The 27,366-nt window shown below is 37.6% G+C and overlaps 1 protein-coding gene and 1 long non-coding RNA gene across 4 annotated transcripts in view; one reads left to right on the top strand and one right to left on the bottom strand.

Annotated features, from left to right (window-relative positions):
* FRY (FRY microtubule binding protein) overlaps positions 1 to 27,366 on the bottom strand; it is a 199,346-nt gene that overhangs the window by 160,939 nt on the left and 11,041 nt on the right. For 2 of the 3 annotated variants that reach the window (XM_085320707.1, XM_085320708.1), the window contains exon 1: positions 14,620 to 15,344. The exons of the other annotated variant lie outside the window; for it this stretch is intronic. In XM_085320707.1, the coding sequence (XP_085176833.1) occupies positions 14,620 to 14,689 (70 nt within the window). In that variant the 5' untranslated portion in view covers positions 14,690 to 15,344. Of the gene's footprint in view, positions 1 to 14,619; positions 15,345 to 27,366 lie in introns of those variants that run through there. 3 annotated transcript variants of the gene reach the window in all.
* Positions 20,246 to 25,682, top strand: LOC146586788 (uncharacterized). The gene is made up of 2 exons (XR_014897757.1): positions 20,246 to 20,318; positions 25,584 to 25,682. It is a non-coding gene; the product is annotated as an uncharacterized LOC146586788 (long non-coding RNA).

Genomic DNA, 27,366 nt, shown 5'->3' with positions numbered 1-27,366 from the left:
CTTCCTGCAGCTGGACCCAGACTAGTTGGCCCCTGCTCTCTGCTTAGCTAGAGACACAGTGAAAACCCTGAGGCTCGGGGCTTGTGCACATGTACACTTCAGTTGATTTTACCTGCTGGCCAGATTGATACTTCAACAACAGATCTGACAGRTGACAAAGAATTAAACACACACTAGAAAATGGAGGAACACAGGACAAAAGCCACTCTTTCCAGAAACATGATTATCTCTGTCATCTGCTTGGATAGATCTCAAGGATTTATCTCATGTACATATATTTGCCTATTATTTTTAAATATTTACTAAAATCAAAGTTTCCATTTTCACCAAGGATTTCAAATTCAATGGCCATTGTAGACACTCATTAGACGTAAGTTACTCTGAATTACTTTGTGTTTACCAGTTTACCAACAGGAAAAATATGGACCAACCAAATGAGCTATTATTTTTTAACTCTCTAACTCCATAGTAACTAAAAGGTAATTCATAAAAATATATCTTTAAATACAAAGTTGGATAAATATACTCTTCCGAACTAATACTCAAAATCTACAGGGTCATCTTGTATACAGTATTTCAGAAAAGATAATGTTCTGGTAGTGAGTGATGGATGAAACTGCAAACATTAGGCATATGGCTCCATAAAAAATTTAACATTTCATTGTATTTTTTTTAGAAAGCTTTACATTGTATTTTGATTTCATTATTCTGGAAAAATAAATCAAAGATAATTTCCTTTTTATGTAAAAGCATAGTCTGAAGCTTTATGTGGAATACCCTAATGCAGTAATTTGCATTAAAATATATTAAAACATAACTATATTTATATTCATATATTTAAAAATAAAAATGTAAAATTGAAGTAATTTACAAATTAAAATACAGGTATATGAGTTTTTAAAAAGCACTTTCTACTGATGTCAATAATTAAACTCTAACTTGACTGCAATGAGAAGAGCCTTGGGTCAATGCTCAGCTTTCTGAAAATGCTGGTATATTATCCACACAGATTTTTATCAGAATGACATGAAACTGTGGCAGTTTTTGTACAGTTTATAGAAAAATGAAGCTACAATTTGAATCTACAATGTATATGATGTTTAATACTAGGCGTATGATTTTAAAAAAAAGTTTTAGAAGAATTTTTAAATAGTTGAAGTTCAGTATGTAATGTTTAGGATATGTACTAGCTATGCAAGAGGATATGACTAATATTACACACTCCTTTGTACTTAACTCAGAAAAATGCTTGATTAAAATCAGTGGCAGTAACTTTATAAAAACTATCTCGTTAGTTTGGAGCAATAGATYCCTTTTTGTAATAAGAAAATGACTACATACTGTAATAATAGACTTCACAGTGATCTAGAAATAATAGTATTAAAATTATGCAGAAAGTATCTATTGATATCATAAGCATAAATTAAAACAAATCTCTAACTTGCCAGTAGTGTGATTTTCCTTCTTAGAGGACTACTGTTTGTCCTCAGAAAGGTGAAAAAATCTTCTTCTGGTAGCCGCCATTCTCAGCAGCTCCGCAGTTGTGACCAAGAGACATACAGATTTCCCACTTCGAGTGAAACACAGCTGGGAAATTGCATAGTGCAAGTTATACATGTGCATGTATGTTTTTTCCCTGCAGAGTCACAGAAGACAGACAAATCTCCAGTCTCTCCTCCCAGTGAAGAGCTGGCCCTTTCAGTACAGTTTTAAAATTTAGCCATTCTTGTGTTTCATGTTTCAAAAATATAGTCTCAAGAGACATTCACACAGACTAACCCATTTCCACGGTAAGCACCTTTTCCAGCTGTTCACCATATATATCCCCTCATTTCATTGATTACTCTCTCTCCTATCCTTTTTCCTTGCTGCAACTCATGTACTCTAGTTTTAGGAATATCACAAATGTCATTAACATGCTGTTTACCTTTTTCCTATCCCCTAATGAGGAAATTAAATAMAACAAAGGCCAGTGTCAATCCCTGCATTACCCAGCTGCCCAACTCGTTCTAATCTGACCACCACCAACTGGTAATGACATTTTATTCACAACACCTTATGCCAGTTTTTAACACATTCCTTGTAAAACAACTATGATTGATAGTATACTGAGAGAAACTCAAATATTCACTAATATCAGATACATGGTTTGTTTTCTTCACTCACTAGCCTGAGAATTCACCCAGATCTGTCTCTTTGTCTATCCTTGATCCTGGGACAGAGATTAGCTTTTACTATTAGCTTACACCCTATCTCTTCCAGTAGAGATTGAATGTATGCATTGTAAAGTTATCTGCTCCAGCATTAGAAATAATGAATAGAAAAACAAGCTGGTAGGAATATTGCTTTGTAGCTCTGTGCTTTCCTACTGTTACATTATCCCACTAGAAGCAGGCTTTCAGAAATGACAATGATAAGCAAAGTAATATAACGCGCATGTGATGAATCTGATGCCAAATTGACCAGTTGCTGACCCAGTTACCTTAACGGTACATTCAAATCACTTGCTGCTCTCCTCACCTGAAAAAAATTATCAATTTATGTCATTAAATTTGATAGATGAACTTGCTGCATGCAGCAGTAGGGTAAAAATCAGGACTGTTGCATTGCTGGCTGCACTCAAGAGGGGATTCTCTGTTTCTCACCTCCCCATCCCCCTAGTTGTACTCTTCTTGCGCCACCTCCCRCAATCTGTTTTTTTCTCAGAGCTGTGTCTCCCCGACTGGAGGCTCTCCATTCTACTCCAGGCCTCCTTGCCCAAGCAAACCGCGCCAGCCTTGCCTTTCTGCCCCATCTCACCCCAGTCCCACTGATCCACCAGCCTCGGCCGCTCTTGCTTCACTCATGCTTTCCAGGCTCCCCTTTGCTGTGTCTCCTCCTACCCACTCTCTCCCTTCTGCTCATGGGTGCGGTGAGTATCAATTCCTCCCCCATCAGGACTTCCGTGCCTTTCTCTTGTCATTCACCTGCTTGCTTTTCTGAGTTTCCAACCCAAATTCACCCTCCCTGTGGCCCTTGGTTTTTTCTTGCAGTCATCTTTCCTGCAGAGCTGTAATAGAATCAATAGAATTCAATAGAATTTTTCATATGAAAAATTCCATCCTTTTTTTTTTTCTGTCTCATTCTCAGAGAAGGTAGAACTATTTCTGCTGAAAATTCCAAAATTCACCTTCATGGATGTTCAGTTTAGAAGTGTTTTAGCCCAACTGCTGAGCTCTGTAAAAATTATGGTCAACGAAAACAGGATTTTACATAAAAAGCAGGCACAGCATCATACACATGCACACACTCACAAACAAATATTCTCTATTTTTTTCTTTCTCATAAAATTCTAACATGTCCATGTTAACGTTTTTGTTTTGAAAGTTCATTCAAAAATAATTCTAACCATTYCAGTAATTTTACTTCTCATAGAAGTCTGTAGCTTCTTGTAACACCTTAMTCTACCAGCCTTGGCTAGCTCTTAATACTCGAATACAGACAAATGAGGAGTAAAAACAATTTACATCTTAAATTTAGTTTTCCYTTTGAAAATATTTCCACCATCTATTTTATGATATACATGTTAAATATTTAGTATGGACAAGCTGAGACCTTTGCTCAATTTACTACAGACACCAATGATTTTCATATTTCAAAAATAATATTTTCAAACTCTTGATTCCTGGAGAGGCTTTGTTCTTCATCAAGTACTCATTCCAGTAAAGAATAYATATGTTGCGCTGCCACATTTTCCTTCCTATCAGTAATAGCACAAAAAATCAAAGTAACAACTATCTTTGGTTCTGAGAGCACACAGATAAAGGATGTGGTAAAGTTAATTTGCCTCAAAGAAAAAGRCAAAGCCTTCAAAGAAAAAGAATTATAGCTAAGTAATTTTCATCTAAGGCACTGGTAGCAACAAATATGCACCCATGAGATTTAAAATAATCCAAGGACATCTCCATTTTAAAAATACTATTTACTGACAATTAAAAATCTCATTACAAATAATAACTAGTTGAATCCTGATTCACAATGTGTCATTTGGCTACCATCAGTCTGAAGGAAGAACTGAAGGTAGCAGTAAAGGAATAGAAGACAGGGTTTTATTTTCAGTTCTATCAGAAGTTTCATGTATAACCTTGTGTTCTCATTCTATTTCTCTGTCTCATTTTGTCCAGCCATAGGAATAACGAAATAGTGCTTCCATCTTCTATATGCATGTAATAATGCTGAAAAAAAATAAGTCTGTCATGCTAGAYGGGAAGAGCTGTATGAAAATCATTAAAATACACACCATTGGAAGTAAGGTATTTGCAGCAGTTTCCCTCCATTGGTACTGCATAGGCACTGGAAAAGGTTGCCCAAATTGGTTGTGGAGTCTCTTTCTTTGGAGATATTCAAAACCTGCCTGGATGAAATCCTGTCTAACATGCTCTAGGTGACTGTGCTTGAACAGGGATATTGGACTTGATGACTTCCAGAGGTCCCTTCCAACCTCAACCATTCTGTGGTTCTGTGATACTAATGAATGTTAGTTTGCATCTTGTGAATGTCTTCTAAAATATGCAATACTGTGACTTTTGTGCATGTTCCATAAAAAGATGTAACTTGCATCTGAAGCTTGCCTCACGGCTGGGTCACTTACAAAGGCTTTCTCCAGCATGGATTTTCTTATGTCTAAGAAGACGTGAAGCTTACRTTGCCATTTTTCCTCTGCTGGACTTCCCTCCTCACTATCTAATAGCCTAATTTTACAAATTCTCTAGAAACTTAAGCTGTCTTTAAAATCTTTACCCTTCTCTGAATTTATCTGAATTTGGTCAAGAGGTTCAAAAAAGGCAAGGAAAATGAACAAGCTTTACTTCCACAGTAAAGCAGACCAAAAATAATTTCACTTACAAAAGGATGAATCGCAAAACATTAGGAGGACTTTAGGTGATGTCAGGTAGCTTAGGCTACTTTCAACAGAAGTGATATTTCCGTAATTCTCACAGACCAAACCTGAGTTTGAAAATATATGTCCACGTATGATTGTGAATATATGCAGAAACCTACTCTACAAACTTCTCAGGGAAGAACTTTGACTAGAAATCTATATAAATAGGCTTCTGACTAAAAAAGAAAATCGATCCTGACATTTTAAGATATTTAGAAATGACCATCAGAAAAGCAGTAAGAAAGATAATTGTATATGGTTCTGTTCAACAAAGTTTGCTCAGAGGGATCAATATCAAAACAAACAAATAAATAGATGGACTTCCTTTAAAGCTCATTTACTCTACATACAAGTTGAAACTCTTCAAAGTTACAGAGACACAGGAGAAGTAGATGGCTAGAGGTTAGGAAAAAACTTAGTATAATGATAACCTAATTAGAGTAGAATTCCTGCAAAACAATACCTTTGGCAGACTTTCATGCTTAGCTAGRTTGGTTGCTTAAGACTTAAAGGGATATATATGAGTTCTCAAGTCTWTCAAAATAAAATTAAAAGCATCAGCAAGTTCATAATCATAAATAAACAAAGTCAAGAACAATAACAATCAGGATTTGTTACAGCCTTTCATCTATTCTTGTCTAACACTAATCCATCTAAAATCTCCACAACCTGACAACACAGAAATCATGATTTTTGATCTCCTTATTGCCTACTGAAAAACACAGTAGAAGCTCTACTTGAATGTGTTACTGCTACATTTGGTGACAGCAAATTTCTGAAAGCCTATATTGTAATCAGGAAAAAGACCTTGCAGCACATCTCTCAAAAGGATCCAGTTTTTCATGTGTGAAACACTTTTGCAAAGGCTCCAACCACTGAATTAAGCTCTTTATCAGTGACACAGTACACTGGAGACCAGTGAGATGTATAACAATATGCAGTTATCTCACAGTATCTACAAAATGACATTCAGATTTTTCTTCATACTAATATGAAATGCACACCAAAATCTTCCTTTTGGCATTTGAAAGAGCTGAGTAACTCAGTCAGCTCTGTAATATCTATTGCATCAACAATCCTGATATTTGTCCACAAACGTTAATATTGTCGGTGCTCTCTGTACATTGCTGATCTTTGTATTTCGTTGCAGAGGCAGGAAGCAAAAACCACCAGACAGTTCATCGAAGTTACTGCTACTTGGCTGAGAGCAACCTATGAAACCAATGTTTCTCAGATGTATTTTCATTCAGCCACTTGCTTTAGCAAGCTCTGTTGCCTGGTATAAATAGAAAACCTTTGCTACCCCTCAGTTTCAAATACGACTATAGTTTGAAATATATAAAAGATCATAAGTATATATGGAATTACCAAACTTCCTAGTAGTTCCTCCTAGAAGGAGAGTCTGTGCTTCCRAATTTTGGACTTGTACACGTTCTACCTCTTCTCTTATCGGAAATGCCATTTCAAGGGTCYTTAGGGCCTGGCAGGCCTCTTCTTGCTGGTGAAGATTGAGGCAAAAAGGCATTAAATATCTCAGTCTCATCTGTGTCCACTGTCATTAAATTCCTTGTCCCATTCAGCAACGGGCCTGCATTTTTCTTTTTTCAGCCTTTTACTACTAATCTAGCAACAGAAGCTCCTCTTGTTGCCCTTGAGGTCCCTTGCAATTCTTACCTGCAGCTGAGCTTTGGCTTCCCTAATACCATTCCTACATGTCTGGACAATGTTCCTAAATTCCTTCTTTGTAGGCAATCCACCTTTCACCTCCTATATATTGTGTTTTTGCATTGAACGTCAGTCATAACGTCCCTCATCACCAAAGCCAGTCTCCTGATGCATCTACTTTTTTGTTTTCTGAGTAGCAGGATGATCCTTTCTTGCATTTGGAGGATTGTCCTCAAAGACCTGTCAGCTTCCCTGAGCTCCTTTGTCCTTCAGAACTGTTTGCCATGAGATTCCACCTAACTGTTTCCTGAATAAGCTAAAATCTGTTCTCCTAAAGCCCAGGCTCTGTACTCTGCCACTCTCCTTACTCACCTCCCTCAGGATCTTGAACTTCAACCAGCTCTTTCTTGTTAGTGAACAGCAGATCCAGCTGAACACCACTCCTGGTTGGTCCATCTTGTATCAGGAAATTATTCCTGATGCCTTCAAGAAATCTTCTTGACTGCTTGCATCCTAACCTGCTGTACTTTCACCAGATAGCAGGAGGCTGAAGTTCCCCATGTGAACCAGCATCAGCAATTCAGCAGCTTCCTCAAGTTGTTTAAAGAAAGCTTTGTCCACTTCCTCACCCTGCTTGGGTAGCCTGTAATGAATTTGCACCATGATGTCACCCGTCTAGTCCTCTCCTCTGATCCTGCCCTGCAAACTGTCAAGCACACTGTCATCTACCCATCCCAGAGAGGAGCTCCATGCATCTGAGATGAAAAGAGAGCAACACTCACTTATCTTCCCTGCCTGTTTTTCCTGAATCCATCTAGCACAGCACTCCAGTTGTGTGAGCTGTAACACCATACTGTTATTCCAGTGATCCTGCAGTCTTGTGGCTGCACACAGAGCTTTAGTTTCTCCTACTTTTTTTCCAATCTACATGAATTTCTACACATACACTTGAGGTGCTCTTTCATCTCATTTTGCAGCTCCTGAGGTCTCTCGTTCCTGTTGCCTGGCACCCTTTGCCTTCCAACTCGTCCACTGCTGTCTAATTTAACCATGGCTCATAATCTTCCTCTGCTGTCATTCCTAGTTAAAGCTCTCCTCTCCAGGTTGGCAACCCCATTGGCAGATATCTTGCCCCACTGTATCATACTGTTTAGCACTGTAACATTTCAATTCTTTAAAAATATAAACAGTATGTAAATTTACAATATCCAGGTGATGAAGCTGCTGTGAAGTTTGAACACTCTAGTACTCCTTTCAGCTGAAGCAGTAGGGATGGGATGGGACAATGGGATGATTCAGAAGAAAGTATATTAAAGGAGAAGGGATTTTCTTTCTGGGGATAATTGATTCAAGTATAGTTTAGGCAACTGCAGTATATGAAAAATCACCAGCTCACGGATAATTCAGCCACTTCTGTGAAATTGTTCTGCAGTCCCAATTTATCACAGGAAGAACAACAACAACAACAGCTTCACTGCTGATAGTTTGAGGGAGAGAAGAGAGGGATGCAAATACTGCATTGGCCCAGAGAAGGAATTACCTCTGACATGTAGAAGCAGGCACCAGTACAGCAGATCAGTATTAAGGAAGTATATGTCAATATATGTTTTACCATACGTCCACCAATCTAATAGCAAGTATCTGCTACAACTGCCTCYTGCTCCCCTAGCCATGTATCCTTGTCCCCTTCGTTATGCTGACACTAGTATTGACACCACTTCAGGAAGTTAAACTAGCAGGGAATTAACTCTATGGAGATTTGGGGTGGGAAAGAAGGGGTGGGAGCATGAGGACAGCAAGAAGCTGGGACGGCACTGCCCTTCCCAGGTGCAGCAGAGTGTTAGATCAGTGCAGCTGCCCAGACTGTAAAGCTCTGGCCTCACTCTGCCCATCCTGGGTTCAGCTCCCCCAGGAATTCAGTCTCTAGAGCTACCAACTTCAATCTGTCAGGACATTCACTAATCTCTTACAAAACCTTAGGATGAATAAATAAAAGTGGACAAACAAATGAAATCGGAATTCTAGATTTTTTCCTATTATCCACAATATAAATACATAAAATACTGGTTAGCATTTAGAATATTAACGTAATGAGTGCCTCAAATCTGACTGAAATACAAAGGAAACGTTAMATAGCATTTCAGCTTATGTGAATGAAAATATCCTTTATTACTTAACAATGGACATTTTTGTACACTTTACACACCCAGAGTATTTTTTATATTATAAATTCCATTCAGATACTACAGCCTATTCAATGGTATTATATATAAAGTAAAACACTAGAAATGCTAGCTTTTTCCTCTGGTGCTTCTGTATAATAGCTAAAAAGCTGTATTGTAAAAAAACCCGTATTACTGGTATTCTGATAAATCAACAACACTCCAACATCAGTCAACACAAATTAATCACTCAAAGTGGATATTGACAGAATAATAGCATTGGTTTTTACCACTAATAGAACTAGCAGATCTGTGGAATTCATACCAGTGATTGCCTATGATCTTTAATATTTCTAAACTATTTTATGCTTTGAGATCACGAATGAAATTTAGCCACAAAAATCAATGAACTGAGATTTCACTTAAAATATTTAAAGATGTTTATGACAGTAATTCAAAATTCTTAATGCCAAGCAAACTTACTTCATAAATAAACTAAATTTTGCAATAGAACATATCTGATTCTCTCATCCTTTTCTCCTCCTAATATAGTAGAAATAATTCTGGAAGGTCTTGGATAGAACAGCTAACATCAAAATATAAAAAAATCCTGCAACATCTTTTAAGAGTTCTCAGGTCACCGAAGTCAGAAAACTTCCTTTTTCCCTTACTTCTAAGAACAACTTTGTCAAAATGCAAGTTCTAAAACGGGGAATGTCCAGAACCACTATGAAGCAAGTTACTTTTCTGCAAACAATCACAGACTACTTAAAGCTGACAAATACTATCAGTACCCTAATTCCAGGCTCAACAGGCAGAGCAGTCAGCTCCTGTTATGGAGCAAGACAGCTTGAATTCACAGCATCTCATGTCCAATGCAGAGTCACAAGCCAAGGCCTGAGCAGAAGCTTCTGTCTGCTTGGCTCCCTAAATGCAAAGGCTGTGGCTACAGTTTTGCCACAGCTATAGCTTTCTGTAGGGGTATTAGAGAGAGAAATCTGAAACAAGCATGAGGAGAAGGTGCAAGCCTGGCCTCAGCCCCCGCTGCACATTTGAAGCCAGCTTAAGGCAAGCCCTGGGTACTAACAATGTGCTGCATGTACATGTCCAGCACCAGCAGCAGCTCTGCTCACCTCATCCAAGATCAGGCCTTTCCTCATCAGGCTGGTGTGTGACACCAGCTCCTTTCCTTGCTGGGCTAGTATGAGGCCACATCAACTTCTTCCTTGTCAGGCTGGTGTGCGGCCACAGCAGCTCCTTTCCTCACTGGGCTGGTGTGCTGTCACACCAGTTGCTCAACTCAGCTCACTCTGGGCTAGCAAGAGCAGCATTACCAGAACATGAGGGTTGGCAGGGAAGAAGGACGTATTCTTATTAGCTGAATGTGGAGTCTTACATTTGTTTAAGCAGGCACTCAGAAACGTGAAATAGCTTCTTTCCTTCACAGATGTCTTGCTATCTCCACAAAGCCTGAAAGTAAGGTGCATGTAGCATATACAGCTTCAGACAGGCCTATGTTTGCCTGCAGATATGTGACCTCTCGCCCAAAGCCTGTTATCATCCTCCTGCACAATAAAATCTTACTAAAACATCAAAATAGTGCACCATAGGCCKTATATATGGGGCAGACCTTTACCTAAAGAAACTGCCCACTGTCCTCCTTTTCTCTCGCTCGTTGGTAAAGCACATTGTCCATTGAAAGGGTGAATTTTATTGCAGAGAGTACCTGATTCTTTCATTCATATTCGCTCCTGCCAGGGTAGAAACAATTCTCCAGGACAATGGCCACCCAGTGGCCCCCACCAGGGACCACCTGTAAGCCCTCAAGAAGTTTCTCTGACCTGTGACACTCTGTTAGCAAAGTCACTTGTTTGGACATTAGCACTGAGAAACAAGTGTTTTCATCCTGAAAGATATGGCCCTAAAGATAATTCACTTCTATGAGAAGAAGCACACAAATACCCACAACGCATCTTATGTTCCCTACACAAGATGTATCCTTTCATTTCATTAAACAGAARAGCTATCTTAAAATCTGTTTCTAGTAACTGGGAGACAATGACATGCAATCTCTACCAGTTCACATAACAGCTGACTTGCAAGAGCACAAGTGAGCCATCTACCTGTACTGTTTTCATTCTTCCACAAAATCCTTTCCCCCAAGAAAGGAACAATAAATTTAATTGCTGATTTAATCTATAAAATACAAAAAAAAAAAAAAAAATCTGCTATAGAATTTGTTACAGTTTATACTGGTGGCACTATAGCTTGTTGTATCTTAATATTTTTACTTCTGTTCTCGAGATGATTTTTTAAAGATGAACATGAAAAAAATGCTATTTCAGAATTGAATTAAGAATAAATTTAGAMATCCAAATCATTCAAAAAGTAAAAACAGTCTAGGGGAAGAATAGATTCAAATTCTCAATGAAACTGATTCATGTTTTATTCTTTTAATTGCAAGTATTTATTTACAAAATGTGTCTTATGATACTTCAATAACAGAAATAAGAAGGCTGTATTTTAATAGCCCTAGTTGTGCTTGAGTCCTATTTTATTCTTGTCCTCTTATTGATCTTAGAGAGACTGAGTATTACTTATCTTGAGAAAGCAGAGCCTGTAGGCATTTTACTAGTATCTTCAAGGAAAAAAAAAAGCGTTTAAACTGAAAAATGTATCTTCAGTCTAGTACTTTTCTTTTTATATTTGAATCATGTTGAACCAAGGTTGCAGCACACGATTAATGCAGTTTATACTGTCGGCTAATGCTAAGCTGATCAAAACTACTTGTGTTTTTTAAAAAATCATCCAAATACAAGCAAGTTGAGTTAAAAAAAAATATTATTGTTTTCCAACCAGAAAATCCCAATTCTTCTTCTATCTCCCAACATATTAAAGGAGTATTTTCCAGAACTGCGTAAGATGCACAGTATCATATCGACATGTGCAGAGTACAAGTCTGTTTTACAGAGAGCTGCATACAGGAGTATATCAAGGTCTCTCAGTTTGGTGGTATGAAACAAGTGCAAGGCTATGAGCGTACCATTTTTCCCCCTAAGAGCAACAAAAGCACATGCTCACTTAGAATACACCACAGACTGTATGACCCTGATTATAATGGTTACAAGTACCTAAAATGAACTGACTCCTGTGGACATAAATTACCTTGCTTCTTAGCTGTTGATGAACATGATAAAGCGGTAGGCACGCTAGGTGAACACCTGTGCAAGTGCTCTGTGATACTGCACTGAAATCCTGCCCGGTATGTCAAGAATGCTACTTTTCAGAAGACTTCAGAGAACAAAACTGGTCCGAAGTACCATCACAAACGGAGTATCTAAGGATATTTCACGGTACAGACTGGACAAAGGATGCATTAGACAGCCTGTCAGAAAATGTTAATGCTCTACGTAAACTAAAATGCAAGGACTGTTTCAATTGGACTATAAAGCCCCCAAAGGACAGAGTTTAAAACTACCAGTTTAAAGTGCCAATTTACAGAAAAATGTATGGATAGAACCTTTACTACTATCACCATTTCAGCAAAATTATACTCCAGCACCTGTATTTCTCTTAAAACTGTATGTTAAGACTTGCTCTATTAGGTGAATGCCCCAGCAGAATTTATAGCTTACTTCTGCTCTTCGGTATGCAGACACAGCACCTATTCCCTGAAAAACATGTTCATGTGCATGCATGTGCAGGCTTTGCAGCAGTTTCTCAAGCAAGGGAAGTATTTTGCTCTGCTCCACCCATCACATAACAGAGCTGAAGAAAGCCCTAGGTCTTTTGAACTCCCTACCATCTTCTTATCAAATTGTTTTTCAGCTAGAAAGGCTATGTACAGATTTCTGAACATAGCCCTCCAGACTGCAAGCAAAAAAAAAAAAAAAAAGGCAAAAGGCAACAAGTTTAAATCAATCTGGATTCATTTACTGTATTTCCTCTTACTGTTTAAGCCAAATGCAGTGGAAAACACCTTTATCTGCTAAAAGAATGTCAGAAATAATGATTCATATATCAATTTCATTTTTCTAAAACAATTCCAAGGCTATGTACAGATTTCTGAACATAGCCCTCTGCAAGCAAAAAAAAAAAAAAAAAAAAAAGGCAAAAGGCAACAAGTTTAAATCAATCTGGATTCATTTACTGTATTTCCTCTTACTGTTTAAGCCAAATGCAGTGGAAAACACCTTTATCTGCTAAAAGAATGTCAGAAATAATGATTCATATATCAATTTCATTTTTCTAAAACAATTCCAATTTCCCCTAAGGAGTTAATTTCAGGCTAGAAACGGCCTYGTTGCTTTAAAATACTTTCCATATATTTTAATGCTATATTTATTTTCAAAATAAAGTAATTATTATATTGTTATACTAGTTTTACTTAGCCTTAGAGTAATATATTATAAAAATAACACCAGACTGATTTGATTTCTGCGTAAGTGACTTGTTTTTCTTCTGTAATAAACTGTGACTAACTAGTTATAATATATCTGCTATCACAATACACASTTATGTTTTCATTATTCAATTAACATTAGTCCTAAAGGTACGTAAATCATGAAATTCTCTTGCAATCCACTGATCTGAAATGTAATGGATATGCACAAAATATTTTACAATYAGGACAGATCAAGCTATGACATTTAGGTAATAGTATTATTCCCTAGTGWCTTCACACTTGTGGTAGAAAAGCAGATTCAAACAAGCTCTACAGTGTTACTGAGGATACAAATGACCTGGAAAAATACAGTTTCTATGGATATCGTTTAATGAAGACAAGCCTAGCATGTCACACATTTAATAGAATTATTTTTATTTCTTTGCAGGTATTCAGATATATGCCCAYCATGGGGTAGATTTTGCACAGGTACAAATTTTTATACCATAGCATCTTTAAATACTAGTCTTTCAGGAAGAATCTATTAAATTATACATACTGGGATGATCAGAACATTACTGCATACGTAACAAACTTGGATTTTTCCAGAGACATTGTATTCTATATTTTTAAAACAATTAATTCTGGAGAGCTAATCCTGTTAATGTAAGCTTGTATGGAAAAGGAATATACTATTCATGTTTTTTAAATGAAAAAGTAAATTTGTACCAGAATTATCCAATGGTCTTATCTAATCTGAATATATTTCCAAACACTACTTCTATATAGCAACCCATATTATATAATACTGCTAAAAATCAGAGGAGTGATTGATTTAGACAGGAAAGGAAATTAGGAACAGCAGTACTGAAAGGACCACGGAAGACTAAAATGTCATTTGTTTACATTCTGTAAAACCAGCCTGGATTAGATAAACAGATGGATTCTTTCTAGATGGAAATATTGCACAAGATCCTGAAATTAAGCACAGAGGGTGGGAAGTGCAGCTATAAGTAACTGAGGTTTTGCTTTTCATCACATTAAAATACTGGCTTTCAGATCTGAAGTATAACCATTATATTTTTGTCCCCAGTTCACAATTAATAAAACCCAACTTCTGAGCAATGCCACACCCTTGTGATTAAGCAGCATTTCAAAAATATTTAGATAAAGCCTGATCAAATAAACATGTAGGCAGGAAATGCTGTTTGGAATGCACTCACTGCAATGTGCTGTTACAGAGAGCCAGAAAGCAGCCTAACTTCAGAATTCAATCAAGCAAAACCTAGTATAATTTCATTATAGTCTTTGCAGTTAGTGAAACCTATTTAAACCTCTGACATTCTGATTTTTAGAGCAGACCAAAGCAAAAATTACTCGGTCTATATAATGCAAGCATGCAGAAATACAAGGTTTTATTCTCTAGGTTATCCTAGCTCTTTATCAAGTAATGCGTAATATGAAAAGATTACTCTTCTGCTACTCACTATTGCTCCAGGATTTCAGTAAATATTTGATACTGATTTCAAAGAAGCCTGAATCCTGCTGGCTAGCCATGTCTGCTGCATACAAAGAGGCTTCTATAATTCTGAGCAGCTGAAGTGGCAGGTACTATGTATGTAGATGTGACTGTCACCAGTCAGTGATGTAAACGACGGTCAGAGGAGGAAATGAAGTCTCTGCAGATCCACTTCTTCCGTTCATGGTAGGTAAGCGCTTTAAAAAAAAAGCTCCACAACAACAACAAAACCACACCGTGAGATTTTGTCCTTTGCTCTTCCTTCAGGGCTTGTACTTAATTTTATTTGCTGCGTATTTTATTCCCTCCAGCCCTCAATACGTGTTTTCCTTTATTCCGTTCCACAACTGGGCAAATTTCTCCCGGTTGGTTAAGGCATATGCAGCACCACAGCACTTGTTCCATGAACACAGTCAGAGTATCTTCTGAAGGGTGTCTGAGCTGGCCTTTTAATAACGTGCAGTCTGCCTGTCTGAAGCTTTTTTTCCATTAGAGGCTGACAGACTGAGTGTGTGCACCTCCTCTCGCAAGCAGAGCATCAACTTGAAGCCCTACTGCAAATGCTTCTTTTGCAGCTGAAGGAATTTCACACGTACCGGTCTCTCTAGAAAAAAAAAAAGCCCTCTAATGAATCTCCTCTGCATATTCTGGTCAGCTGCTCTCCTTCCGTCCGTTTCCAAGAACGGCACGCTGAACTATACACAACTGCATCATGCTGCGGTAAAGCAAAGCTGCACCCATATATCTGATTGCAGTGACGTTTAAAAAAACGACTATCCGTCAGCCCCGCTGCAGAAGAGAAGCACTTCCAGAGCAATAAAAACAAGGCATTTAGACTGAGTGTTTCTGCTTTTTGCTCACAGCTACAGGGAAGCATGTTGTCATTTTTTTTTTTTTTACTTTAACACAGATGAGAGACAGCAAGCTGAATTCATAATGGCAAACAAAACAGACAGCTCAGTGCTTGTGATTCATSTCTCTGAAAGAGCCACAGAAAATTCTCAGTTTGGTGTCATTTTTTATCTTGAATGATGTTTTTCATAAAAAGAGGGCAAACTGAATTCATATAAGAAAATGAGGCAGAAGCAATTCATTGCTTGTTAGCCTGTATGCATTTACAAAATATTTAATTGCTAGCTACAATTTCCATATTTCTAAGGTTTTATTTCAAATAATCACAGTACTTCACTATGCACATTTTAATGATAATGAAGGAAGCAAGAAGCATCCATTTTCCAAAAATTTTTTTGTCTAATGTATTCTTGCTATCATGCTTCTAGATATTATTTGCTGGGAATTACACTACTTATTTTCTTACTTAGTGGAATAAATTTCCTGCAGCATCTCATAATTACAGTATCTGAGCCAAAATACAGTTTGTCTGCTGTTGATTCTTCTGACAAATTTGTCAACAGTGACATTTACACATTATTTTTGGTTTCAGTATGCAGTATTCAGTATGCAAAAAAAWTTGGTATGAATTAAAAAAAGAGGAATACAGGGATCATTGAATTCAAGCACCTGCGGCTCTGAAGATACCCAAATGTCTTCTGTAAACATACTTCACCTTGAGGCAAAGTTTTGTGTCCTCATGAATGGAAGGCTGATGTAGAAACTAACTTTATAAAACCTTCTTCTAATTCCTAAACTAAGTTTATTCAAAGCCAGTTTACACCCTTTCTTCAACATGAACTATCAGGTTCTTAGTATTCCACATGTGATTCTACCAGATACCAAAAAGACTGTATCAGACGTTCCTCCCTGTACTGCTAAATATCACCTTACTTCAATCACTCCTGGCCTTGAGATCATCCAGTTTCTTGGACAGCCCAATCCCTCCCCCCCACCACTGACAATGCCTCTTCATTGTATGCCATCACATTTCAACCAGTACACTCAAACTTTTTACCATTAATGTTAAATGTAATATCAAATAGGACAAGTCCCAAGACCTAGAACTGATGACTTCCCACCATCCCACTAATTGATTTTTTGGCAGAAACCACTCCAGTCAGGTTTAGAATTCCTTACACCTTCTTACAATTGCTGCATTAATTCCTATCTTTAAGGATTTAAGTAGTTTCCCCTGTGATGATGCATCAAATGCTTTTCTGAATACCAYATATATATTAATTCTAACATAATCCTACTGTTGAAAATAAAGATAAAAGGTTAACTTGCAACYAGCTGTCTTTGTTACATACATATCACATTTTATCCATGTTTTCATATAAATCCACACCCTTAATTACAGTCTCCCACCAAATTTTGCTTCAAAGTCTTGAATATGACTGTGGACAAGTGGCCCCTCTGGAGATATGGATCATTTTTCCCATCATGAAACATAAATTCTATTATWTATATTTAAAAGGCAGAATCTTTCTTTTGTTAGATTCATCAAAAATATTATTACATAATCAGTAATTTCATATGTCAGTTCTTTCATTGTCATGAAAGGGAAATCATCGGGTTTTTGCAATGTGAACCTGAAGACCTTCTGTTTCCACATCATATTTGATATTTTTTCCTATTATCTATCTTGCCTTTGTTCCTCTAGTAAATGCTACACCCTTACAGAAAATAAAGGCAAAACATTCACTTAGTTAATGGCCACATCTTATTCTTAATCTTTCTCTCATCCTCACTGGATGCTGGATCCTTTTAAATCCATGTTCTCTTTTTGAAAAATGTAAATGATCAAGGACATCTAACAATTTCCTTTCAATTCCATCACACAATTTTACTCAGATGAAYTTTTGATAGTGCTCACTCCAATTCTTCACGTTCCAACCTCCAAGATGTACTTTCTTTACTAGCAACGCAATTATTATTCATCCAGTAAAGTCTGAAGTTCAACATCTTTTCTGTGACGATTCCTGATCTCAGAATGGTGTTAACCAGAGATACAGACTAAAGAATGTTTTTCAGTCCACACAGCAAYGTTTACAACTCATCAGTCTGATTAAAAATCCAACTGCAAGAGAAACTACTGTTTCACTACCTTAATACAATTCTTCACAGTACAGTGTTCAGCCCTTTTCTTAAGATGAGATTTACTTTAGAGTGATACTCCTTCATCATCARTTCTCCTCTAACAGCTTGTTTAAAATTAAGTGTAACCAATTAAACCCATATTAATTTCTATTATTAAATACTCTTAAAATATATCCAAAAAAAMTTTGAAATGCTGAATTTCATTTAAATATCTGCCAGCCTAAATTTATCTCAAATAATAGGACATCCTCAAAATAGTACCACATTTTTGATTGCATTTTGGAAACTCTGCTATAAAAGGTRTAATACACTGAAATGGCAGATACAGCAGCATTCTAATTTAGTGCTCTAAACCTACTTTATGGAAGCTGACACGCCTAAGAAGTTTCAAAGTCACATAGCTTCCATTTTAACTCTTGTTGACTTTTTGATATTTCAGAATGTAATTACGTATTTTGGCTTGTGAAAGATAGGCTGGTGTAAGCGTACAAAATCTGTCAAGTGCGAATAAACCTGATGACAGATCTTACAGTCTGATGTATTTACAAATACAGTGAGCATTTTTTATGATACTACTGCATGGGAGTTGATGGTAAGTTCATGCTAACATAACATTTTTGTATTTTAACAGAAGAAAGGAATCAAAGATGCAAAATATAAGTTCTTCATAGATCTACCAAGATGAATCAATCACCTGTTAATTACCACGGCAGTAGAAACATTGTTTCCATTATAAACATGTGTATGTAAAGCAAACTCTGCGTTCCTGACATATAGTCCACCTTCTGTTCTCTCATCTACTTTCGGAGATCAGCAGTAGCACCCACCCAGGCGCCTTGGGTTTATACCCAAGGGGATTATACCCCTCTCTGGCAGAACAAAGACTGTGGAATTTCCACGCCCCAACTTTGGAAAAATGAGGTTAGAACTTGTTCATCGGCATAGTCAGAAGAGTTCTCATGATGACAGCACAGCATGAACAGCTATTTTCATTGCAAAACATCTGAAAAACTGACTTCCAAAACTTTGACTCAATAAAAGAAAAACAAAATACATAGTGTTCAAGGTATTCACAGTATCTGTCTTGAGGCATCCAATTCAGATGTCTAAGTTGGGAGATGAATCCCTTTAGCATGACTCAAGAGTGGGAGTCCAGCTCAAACTGCAATTACTTTCTGAAGTAGCATGTATCTCTTCCCTGTCTACACAGGATGCCTAGGGTAACTACGTCTGTAAGTCAGGCACTTTATTTAGGTTCTTAATATTTGACAGTTTAGATATTCATTCTGTTTACATTTCTGGTGACCTCTATTTGTAATAGTCATAGGGGCAATTTAGTCTTGTACATTCTGAGCAATACTTGCAGGAATCCTTAAAGCAGCACACAGAGATATGAATATAATACAACGCTTGTGTGATTTCTAGGGCTCCTTTTCATTTGTTTCGGTTGAGAGGATCCATTTGGTGCTAGGGTTTTTGCAATCTGAACTCCTTGGAATTTGAGGTTAAAGAGTAACTGAAGCTTCTGAGAGATGACAACAGCAGCAAAGTCAATATATACTCAGATTTTTTAAATATGCTCTTTTTCCTAGCGCACATAAAGTAGATACAGAAATCAATCAGTAGAATAGTGTGTTCCTTATTTGCTCCCAGCAGAACAAATCTTTTAACTTATGTAGCAGGTGATTACACATTTGACTTCTAAGGATTTTGGCTCAAACTTCATCAATAAACCAGTGATTGTATTCATGAATGCAGAAGTATCTGCTCATACTACAAAGCCTCTCTTTAGTCTGCAACGATACATCATTACAACTAATCTGTTCTAGAGTATGATCCTGCAAGATAAGAAGCACTTCAGCCCTAATCCAGCAGAACACTTAACTTTTTGTTTGCTTAGTTTGTGCTTAATAACCTGTTCTGTCTTTGATAGGCACCAGTCTGCTCGTGTTCAACTCCTTCCAGCTTCAAGAGAGTAATGTGCATCGAGATTCCAAAGCCAAAAGTATCTGCATTCAAATCCGGGAAGTTCTAACATTGATTCTGATCTTCCATGGTTTTACCAAATCATATAGCTAGTCAACCTCATTTCGTGCCAAATGCTGGGCACTTTTAGCCAGAAAGTGCTATTAGCTGAATTACACCTATAGGAGTGATTTCCATGGCCTGGATTTATATTGGTATAGTTTATTTCGAAGTTTGGCTTCTGGAGTTTTTTTCAAAAGAAATTAATATGGGTGGCTTATTAGGGTTGCTCTGGTTTTAACATGGTCTAGTTCTGGACAAAATAAAGAATCSTACAGGAATGATTGCCAGATTGATCTGATTCCAGTACAGAACACACATAACAGAAAGATCCAGACAGAAAGGATCTATTATTCTTCATATCCTGGGATATATGACATTGCATTTACAATTCCACACTCCCTTCTTTAATGAACTACTTTGAACCTCTTTATGCTGCTCTCTGTAAAGGCCACACTGACTTCCAGAAGGATCCTGGTCCTAGTGGGATGGTATCCAGGTGCCTAAATATAGGTGTCTCATGACATTTTAGATACCCTAAGGTATGTGAGCTATCYGCTGAGACTGGCAGATATGACAAGACCTATAGAAGATCCACTTCCTTCTGAAGCAGCAGTTGGAGCCTTGCTGCTACACATTTAAGCTCAGGTACCTGAACTGCTCCCATTGCTTTCAGAGGGAAAATAAAAGCTGTCTTTATATTACTTTTGAAGTGATACATCCGCATGTCAGCCAGTAATAAAACAAGGAATAATATTTTTACATTCAATCAGAAAAAAAACACAGAATTTATGCTGGAGTGACCTTAGTCACTTCAGCATAGCTTTTCTTGAGTTTATGAACTGCAAAATCTTTTTCTTTCCTTATATTAAGTTATTTATAACAGTATCTTTTTGTTTTTCTTATTACAGCTTACATAATGCTAAACAATTCAAGCCAACATTAACAAAGCAGGCTGTACACATCCTGGACTAACATCCTCTGCAAATATGAAAATCAAAATTGTTATCTAAATCAATTTAAAAGTATATACATAAGGGATTTATAAAGTTACATAATTTAAACAGTAAAAAAATATATTTTGAGGGTTCAAATTAAAAGCATGGACTGACATGAAACCACTGCACAAAATAAGATTTCATTAAGCAAACCTAATACAATGTGATAAGCTATAGAGTAACAGAAATCTTAATTTTATTTCTCAACACTTTTGCTGCCCCATTTTGTTTTTCCTTCTGTTTGGAACTGAATGAATATTGCCATCTAGTGATGAAAAGCAAAACAACCAGAAACAGTAGAATACAGTAAGTAACAATGTATAGAGAACACGTTTACATTATAAACTCTGTCAGAATGGTAGGTGAGAACATAAATAAAGCAGGTCTGTATTTTTGGAGAAACTATATCAGACAGTTAAGAAATTTGGATACGATCAGATGAAATATTTTAAGAAAAGCTTTATTAGGTATTATTCATGTACCATCCACCACTCATCCTCAGCTTGTTCATTAAATTGATGACAGTACATGTATATATTTTAAGTACTTTGTGACTCAGGTTCTTATCTGTAAATAACAAATGACAACAACCGATTAAGGATTTTGCAGAGGAATAATTAGTTAGTGTTGCAATTATGTCTTCAGGATTCAAAGTACTATTATCCTTTCCTTGATTTTGTTTTTGCAACTGTCAAACTGAGATGTCCTCTTAGGACTCTGCAGTTTCTCCCCAACTGAACAGTCCTTGGAAGCACCAGCCAGCCAGGAACAAGTCTTTGCTTTCCCAGACCGACCACACAAATGCTCACAATATACAATCCTATGAGCCAGTTTGCATTACTGCAAACCAGTCTGCATTACTACTACCTGGGCACGGACTCAGACAACACAGACACTGGGAACACCGCTGCACAAGTCAAAACAGCCTGTGTCCTCAGAGCACAGCCTATGTGGATCAGAAGGCATGAAAAACAAATTGAGCAGTGKTTTTTTTTCTGGTCTGCATCTTACAGTTTCCTGGCAGCATCCCCTAAATAGGCTGGTTTTTTGTTTTGTTTTGTTTTTAATTAGAACCATGTAAACCCCTTTCCTTCTCAGTTTTGTCACAAACCTGTATCTATATTTTAGATAAAATGATGTAACCTATTCTCCAAATGTCCCTGCATGACATTACTTTTTCAGAATTTCCTTAGAACTGGAAATTTCCAAACAACTGTTGACAATATCTCTAATTTTGGGTGCCTGTTTCAGACACAAGATTAGCAACAGAACCCCATCCACTCAAAATACAATTTACATTAGGTGATTTATGCCTAAATTACTTGTTCCAGTTTACACAGAGCCTAGGACAGAGAGAATTCAGGAGTTCTGGCTGTAATTCCTTTACTCAAGTTATGAAATTTCATTACAGAATGCATAGACTAAACCCCAAACTCAAACATTCAGGGTCACTATCTTTCCCTTCCTTTCTATGATGTGAGGTTGTCTACCTTATACCACCCTCACAGCAAGCCCTGCTAGAGGAACAGATACGAGGAAGCCAGGAAGGGAAGTGAAGGGAAGTATGCTGATCACTAGATACTGCTAGTTTCTGCAAGGTCTCTAGGGATGCCTAAAATTATGGCATGTTATCACAGCTGAGATCGTAAGACTTCTGTGCTTCTATTTCTCTGCATTGCTGCATGCCCTGTTAGCAGGCACAGACTCTGCCCTCCTCTTCCAGGATCCCTATAGCAGGAGTCGATCTCTGCTCCTGTCCCTCCCTGCCGTGCTGGAGGCTGGGGATCCTTCTGAGGCCAAGCTGAGCATCCGGGCAGTGTGCTGCTGTCTCTCTCCAGAGATGGGCCTCAGATGTGATGGGAGGCAGTTCTACTTACCTGGAGTGACATAGCTGATTCAAAAATGTCAGGCTTAGGAATTATCTTCCTTCTCAATACTCTTGCCTTCAGAGGTCCAAGGTATCCCTGAACCAAACGCTAGCTACAACACATCCTTTYATTGTTCTGATTCTGTCTCTCATGTAGAATGAATTGTTTTCTGCAAGATACCTCCATATAACACGCTGCATACATACAGTGTTTTCATTATATCACAGTTACATTACAATCAGGAGCAGGAATTTTCACCGCAATAGTATGAACTTTTTCTCAAATTCTAGCCCATCACTCAGATGGTCTCAATTTACGCACTTCTTACTGTAATTTTTAATAAAAATATTTTCCTGAATCTCAAACATATTTATAGATACATATCTTCTTTCCCTTTTTCTTGATTCTGTTACAGATCTTCAAATTTTCCCTGACTTTAACTAAGATGTTCTTGTGATTACCTACTTGCTTACTTGTTCTTTTTTTAAACTTTCCATTCTCTAGTTTTGTCTTTTAATAATTAACACTTCTTCCTTTCTGACTGACCTATTTGGACACTCATGCCTCAACATTTTCGTTGCCCTGTAGAAAGATAACCTTCTTTTTATGTCCCTTGGCTCTGCTAGCATTATTAACCATAGAAGTCCATTTTTTATTTCTCTCATAAAGAAAATGTGAGCAAACATTTCAGAAGGGTTTCACCCAACCTCCACCTCTTAGAGATCAAGATAAGATGTAGTATTGCACATAGGATCCGGCAGTACTACATTTGCTTCCTCTTACACCTTCCTATCAGATGTCAGGTTGTGCCTCCTGCCAGAGAGGCTGTTAGACTAGTCAGGCCTTGGCTTTGAGGCGGTACAACAGTTCCCACATTACGTAAAGGTCTCCACAGTTCCCTCCATATGATCTTATGTATAAAACATTCACCCAGAATTACTCCCCCAAAAATACTATCCCTTGCAAAACTTGCATAGGAATTAGCTGGCTAAAACAGGTAAATTGAGCTACAGTCTGGTTCAGCTGACCTTAGATAACTATCACGTTATTTTACTACTCTTTCAAATGATCCAGAAGTATCAAGTTAGATGCACCACTGCATCATCTTTCCCCATTGCTCTTACATATATTGCCACATGCGGCTTCCAACAAGACTGTACATTCTTCAGGGCAGAATCACACCTTTACTCTGAGGGAAGAGCCTAGCACACCAAAGTTTTGGCTCATTGCTGGACAAATAGCTTTTTTCTCATTTTACTCAGAAGCACTATTGGAAAGGTTCAAAGTTCAGATTCAGGTGGTTCAAACTAGCACTACAGCCAGCTACAACTGTGATCTTACTACTACTATCTACTTAGCTAGATAATATCTATAACCTTTTTTTTTCCAAGGTAGGAAAAAGGAATTCTTCAAAAACTAGGATTACCTAAGAAGTCATGCAGACGGTAGACAAAAAATTATTCTTTTTTCCCCTGACTACAGTTTATAAGCATGGCATGGCATGCCCATACACATACACTTCTTAGCTCACCTGTTATCTTTAATGGTTAGGATGTCAATCACCACAGCCTTCATCCTTCTGAGAACACCCAAAGTATATCCAAAGTAAACACAAAGAGCTATGAGCCAAAATCTCATGATTTCAATCACCTGTATTTTTACAGCAGTTCTATATAAATGACTACAGTGAGGAAGCATCAGAAACAATTAGGTCAGGTAAATACAGTGACTTTTCTGTGTCCAGTGCTCATTATTACCTGAAGTTCCTGCTCAGTATGCACCAATGACCCTTAGGTTATACGTTCTGCCTTAGCTCTGTCCTGTTACTATTCAAAATGATTTTCTGAATTCTTAGAAAAACTAACGTCTATCAAACATCTCAGTCTTAAGCAGCTGTTTAAGGGGAAGTATCTTGTTTCACGTAGTTTTGAAATCCACTTCTGGATAAACCTCCTAGGCAAACACTAATAAAACACAACATAGGGTTTTTATGTAACACTTTTACTTACATAAATGCATGCTTAGATGCTTGCTAGATAGGAAGTAAAACTTTGGCTAAAAAGCCTCACTGGTATTGCATAAGAATACCTGTTATGACTTGCAAAACCCTGTCTGTATTTTTTTGAAGTACAAGAGGGCAAAACTTTTTTTAGCATCATCTATAAGCACGCAGTGCTTCAATTTGCACAGTAACCTGTGGGAAGAAAGAACTCATGGAGCTATATAAAGAATACTTTCTCTGCTGTGTTCTTTTTCCCAATACAGTAAGTTTTAACTGATGAACAGTTGTGCACGTGGTCTCCCTAACTGTCATGAAGGTTTTGCAAGAGTGACTATTCCATCCGGACACAGGAAATAGAGCTCCAGGCTCCTTCATCTTGCTGTTTCTCTAAGCACTGAGTGAAGAGAAGCACTGCTGCCCTCACAAAGGCAAATTAATACATGCAGTCTTCGTAACTGAGTCTTCAGTATCTTCTAGAGTCTCTCCCTTTCTAACCTAGAAAACAACTTCCCTGTCTTCTGAGTGCTACAAGTTCTACGATAGCTCCCTGCTTCCATTAGAAAAGGCAAATGATGTTTAAGAGGGGAAGTTTTTTCGAGAATGTGTGGCATGCTGGATTTCAATGAAAATTGTAATACAACGAAAAAATTCCCCAAACCCCCTTAAAATCTGCTTTTAATTAGTTAAAGGAGAAAACGTTATCTTAAATGGGCTTATTACCTAAGGGAAAAAAGTATGTAATGGTAAGTCACACTTAAAACTTAATGATAAGCAAAGGCAGTAGTAATTGTTGTTACTCAACTACCCTTAAACGAAAGAATTATTTTGGGTCACCACAGATCACATTTTCAAAGATATTTAGCTCCTGAAGTTTCAAACAGTTGCTCTGTAGGTTTTTTAAGGCACGTAACCTGGTTAAGTGTCTAATTCTGTTTAATACTTGTTTGCCCAATGTATCATTAACGTTTTTGAAAATCTAAACTCATGTATTTTACAGTATTAAAATTAATGGATCTCAGCCTCTCTCCTTTTTTTTTATTTGCAGATTGGAAGACGAAAGTGGATTCTTTCTTTTCCATCTCCAGATTGTCTTCTCAACCGTGAACTGAAAAATCCAAAATAAAGGACATATAATGGAAAACAATCCACTGACACAGCGTATTTTTATTCAAGWGTTTCAATACAAAATTCAAGTCTGGAGATAACTCAGTTAAATTTTACAACAGTCTAATGTAAAAGATAAGGGTAATTATGAAAAATAGCCATTGATATTCCTCTGCTTTGGCTGGTGCACTAGAGCCGCGGGGCCCGTAAGAGCCGGGCAGCCTACACAGCAATGCCGAGGCGAGCTGTATTTCTGGGTGTAGAATTTGAACTCATGCTCTAGCCCTGGTGCTCAATGATACTATATCCTCCGGGMTCACAGGGGTCACTAAAACAGGAACTTTCCCTGAACTTCTTTCACAGATCAGGGCAGTTCAACTAATGACTAATTCAACAAACTAAAAATGTAGTACCAGCACAGACAGAATCCTTTATAGACCTAAAACTTCTCCAAGAATACTTTTTCTCTTGCAATTATAGTGCTGATCCGCTGCAAGGTGTGCTTTCATGTTTGACTGAAGCTAATCTAAGAGAGCGCTACTGCGCGAAAAGCTGGGCTAGTCCTCCCCTTTCCCTTCCCCCTGTTTCCATCACGGCTCTTATGCTGACCCTRGCTAGGAACAGAAGTGTGATCTGGTGGGGCGGTTTAGGGGGATATGCCTATTTGGTGGGGGCTACCCCTAACTGATCAATGAGGCTCATCGGTCTCACCACAAGAGASACACAATCTCTATTCTTAATACAAGGGAGGCTGCATGGATGTTTAGGTGGGGTAAGGAAGAAAAGGAACATTTTTTTAATTGGGGGGAAAAAATCAGAAAAAAAATCAAACATACACTTTTCGTAGGTATCACATGGTCAAATAACTTTCCCAACAGTTCAGATTGTATTCACAAAACCCCTGTAACATGCGCTGTGTTTCATAGAAAGAACATTCTTCCAAGCTCCCTCGATTTGCTGAGCCATTAGTAACCTCTGCTTGTTCCATGATCAAATACTTTCAGGTGTACCAGGTACAGAACCACTTCCCAGCAATGAACCTGGGAGATGTTAAAAGCCAGAATGGAACATTATAATCACAGTCTAATCTCCTGCACAGCTTAGGCCACAGAACTCCTTTAGCTTCTGGTTCATGTACAGTAATTCAGAGTAGCTAGACAAAACTGAAATACCCTTCTTATGGTTCAGAGTTGCTAACAGGCWCACTAGGTCCCAATCACACCATTCTAAATGCTAAAGCAGGTATTTACTGAGTTAGCTCTAGTCCACAAGACAACTGTAACATTTCGTATGTACATACACACCAACACTTTCTCTAATGTGATCCTTAATAACTCTATATAATACACAGTCATATCAAAATATTTATGCCAAGATATCCATTTATGTGGATAGCATGTAACCTATTACTGAAAAGTAACTACATATTTGTTTTTGTGAGGTCCTACTTGGTTACGTGAGTTTTTGTCAGTAGATTACAACATTAATCTGTATTCACAAAATGCATACAGACTCTTAAATAAAATCCRTTCATTTCACTTTGGGGATGTGCTGAATGTAAATGCAAATGCCTAGGCTTTTGGTGCAGCTTTCTGCCCTGAGATCAACACTGGTGGTAGAACAGCCCACCCAGACCTGCTCTGCCAGCAGGCAGAACCGAGCTAAAGAAACGTGGAAGTGAGGAAGGTAAGCTGCAGAGAAAAAGCATACCTAGCCAAAAGATA

The sequence above is a fragment of the Rhea americana genome, unplaced genomic scaffold (genome assembly GCF_003343005.1).
Source record: "Rhea americana isolate MKP2758 unplaced genomic scaffold, rheAme1 scaffold_65, whole genome shotgun sequence".
NCBI classification, from domain to species: Eukaryota; Metazoa; Chordata; class Aves; order Rheiformes; family Rheidae; genus Rhea; species Rhea americana.
This window is presented reverse-complemented; position numbering and strand designations above follow the sequence as displayed.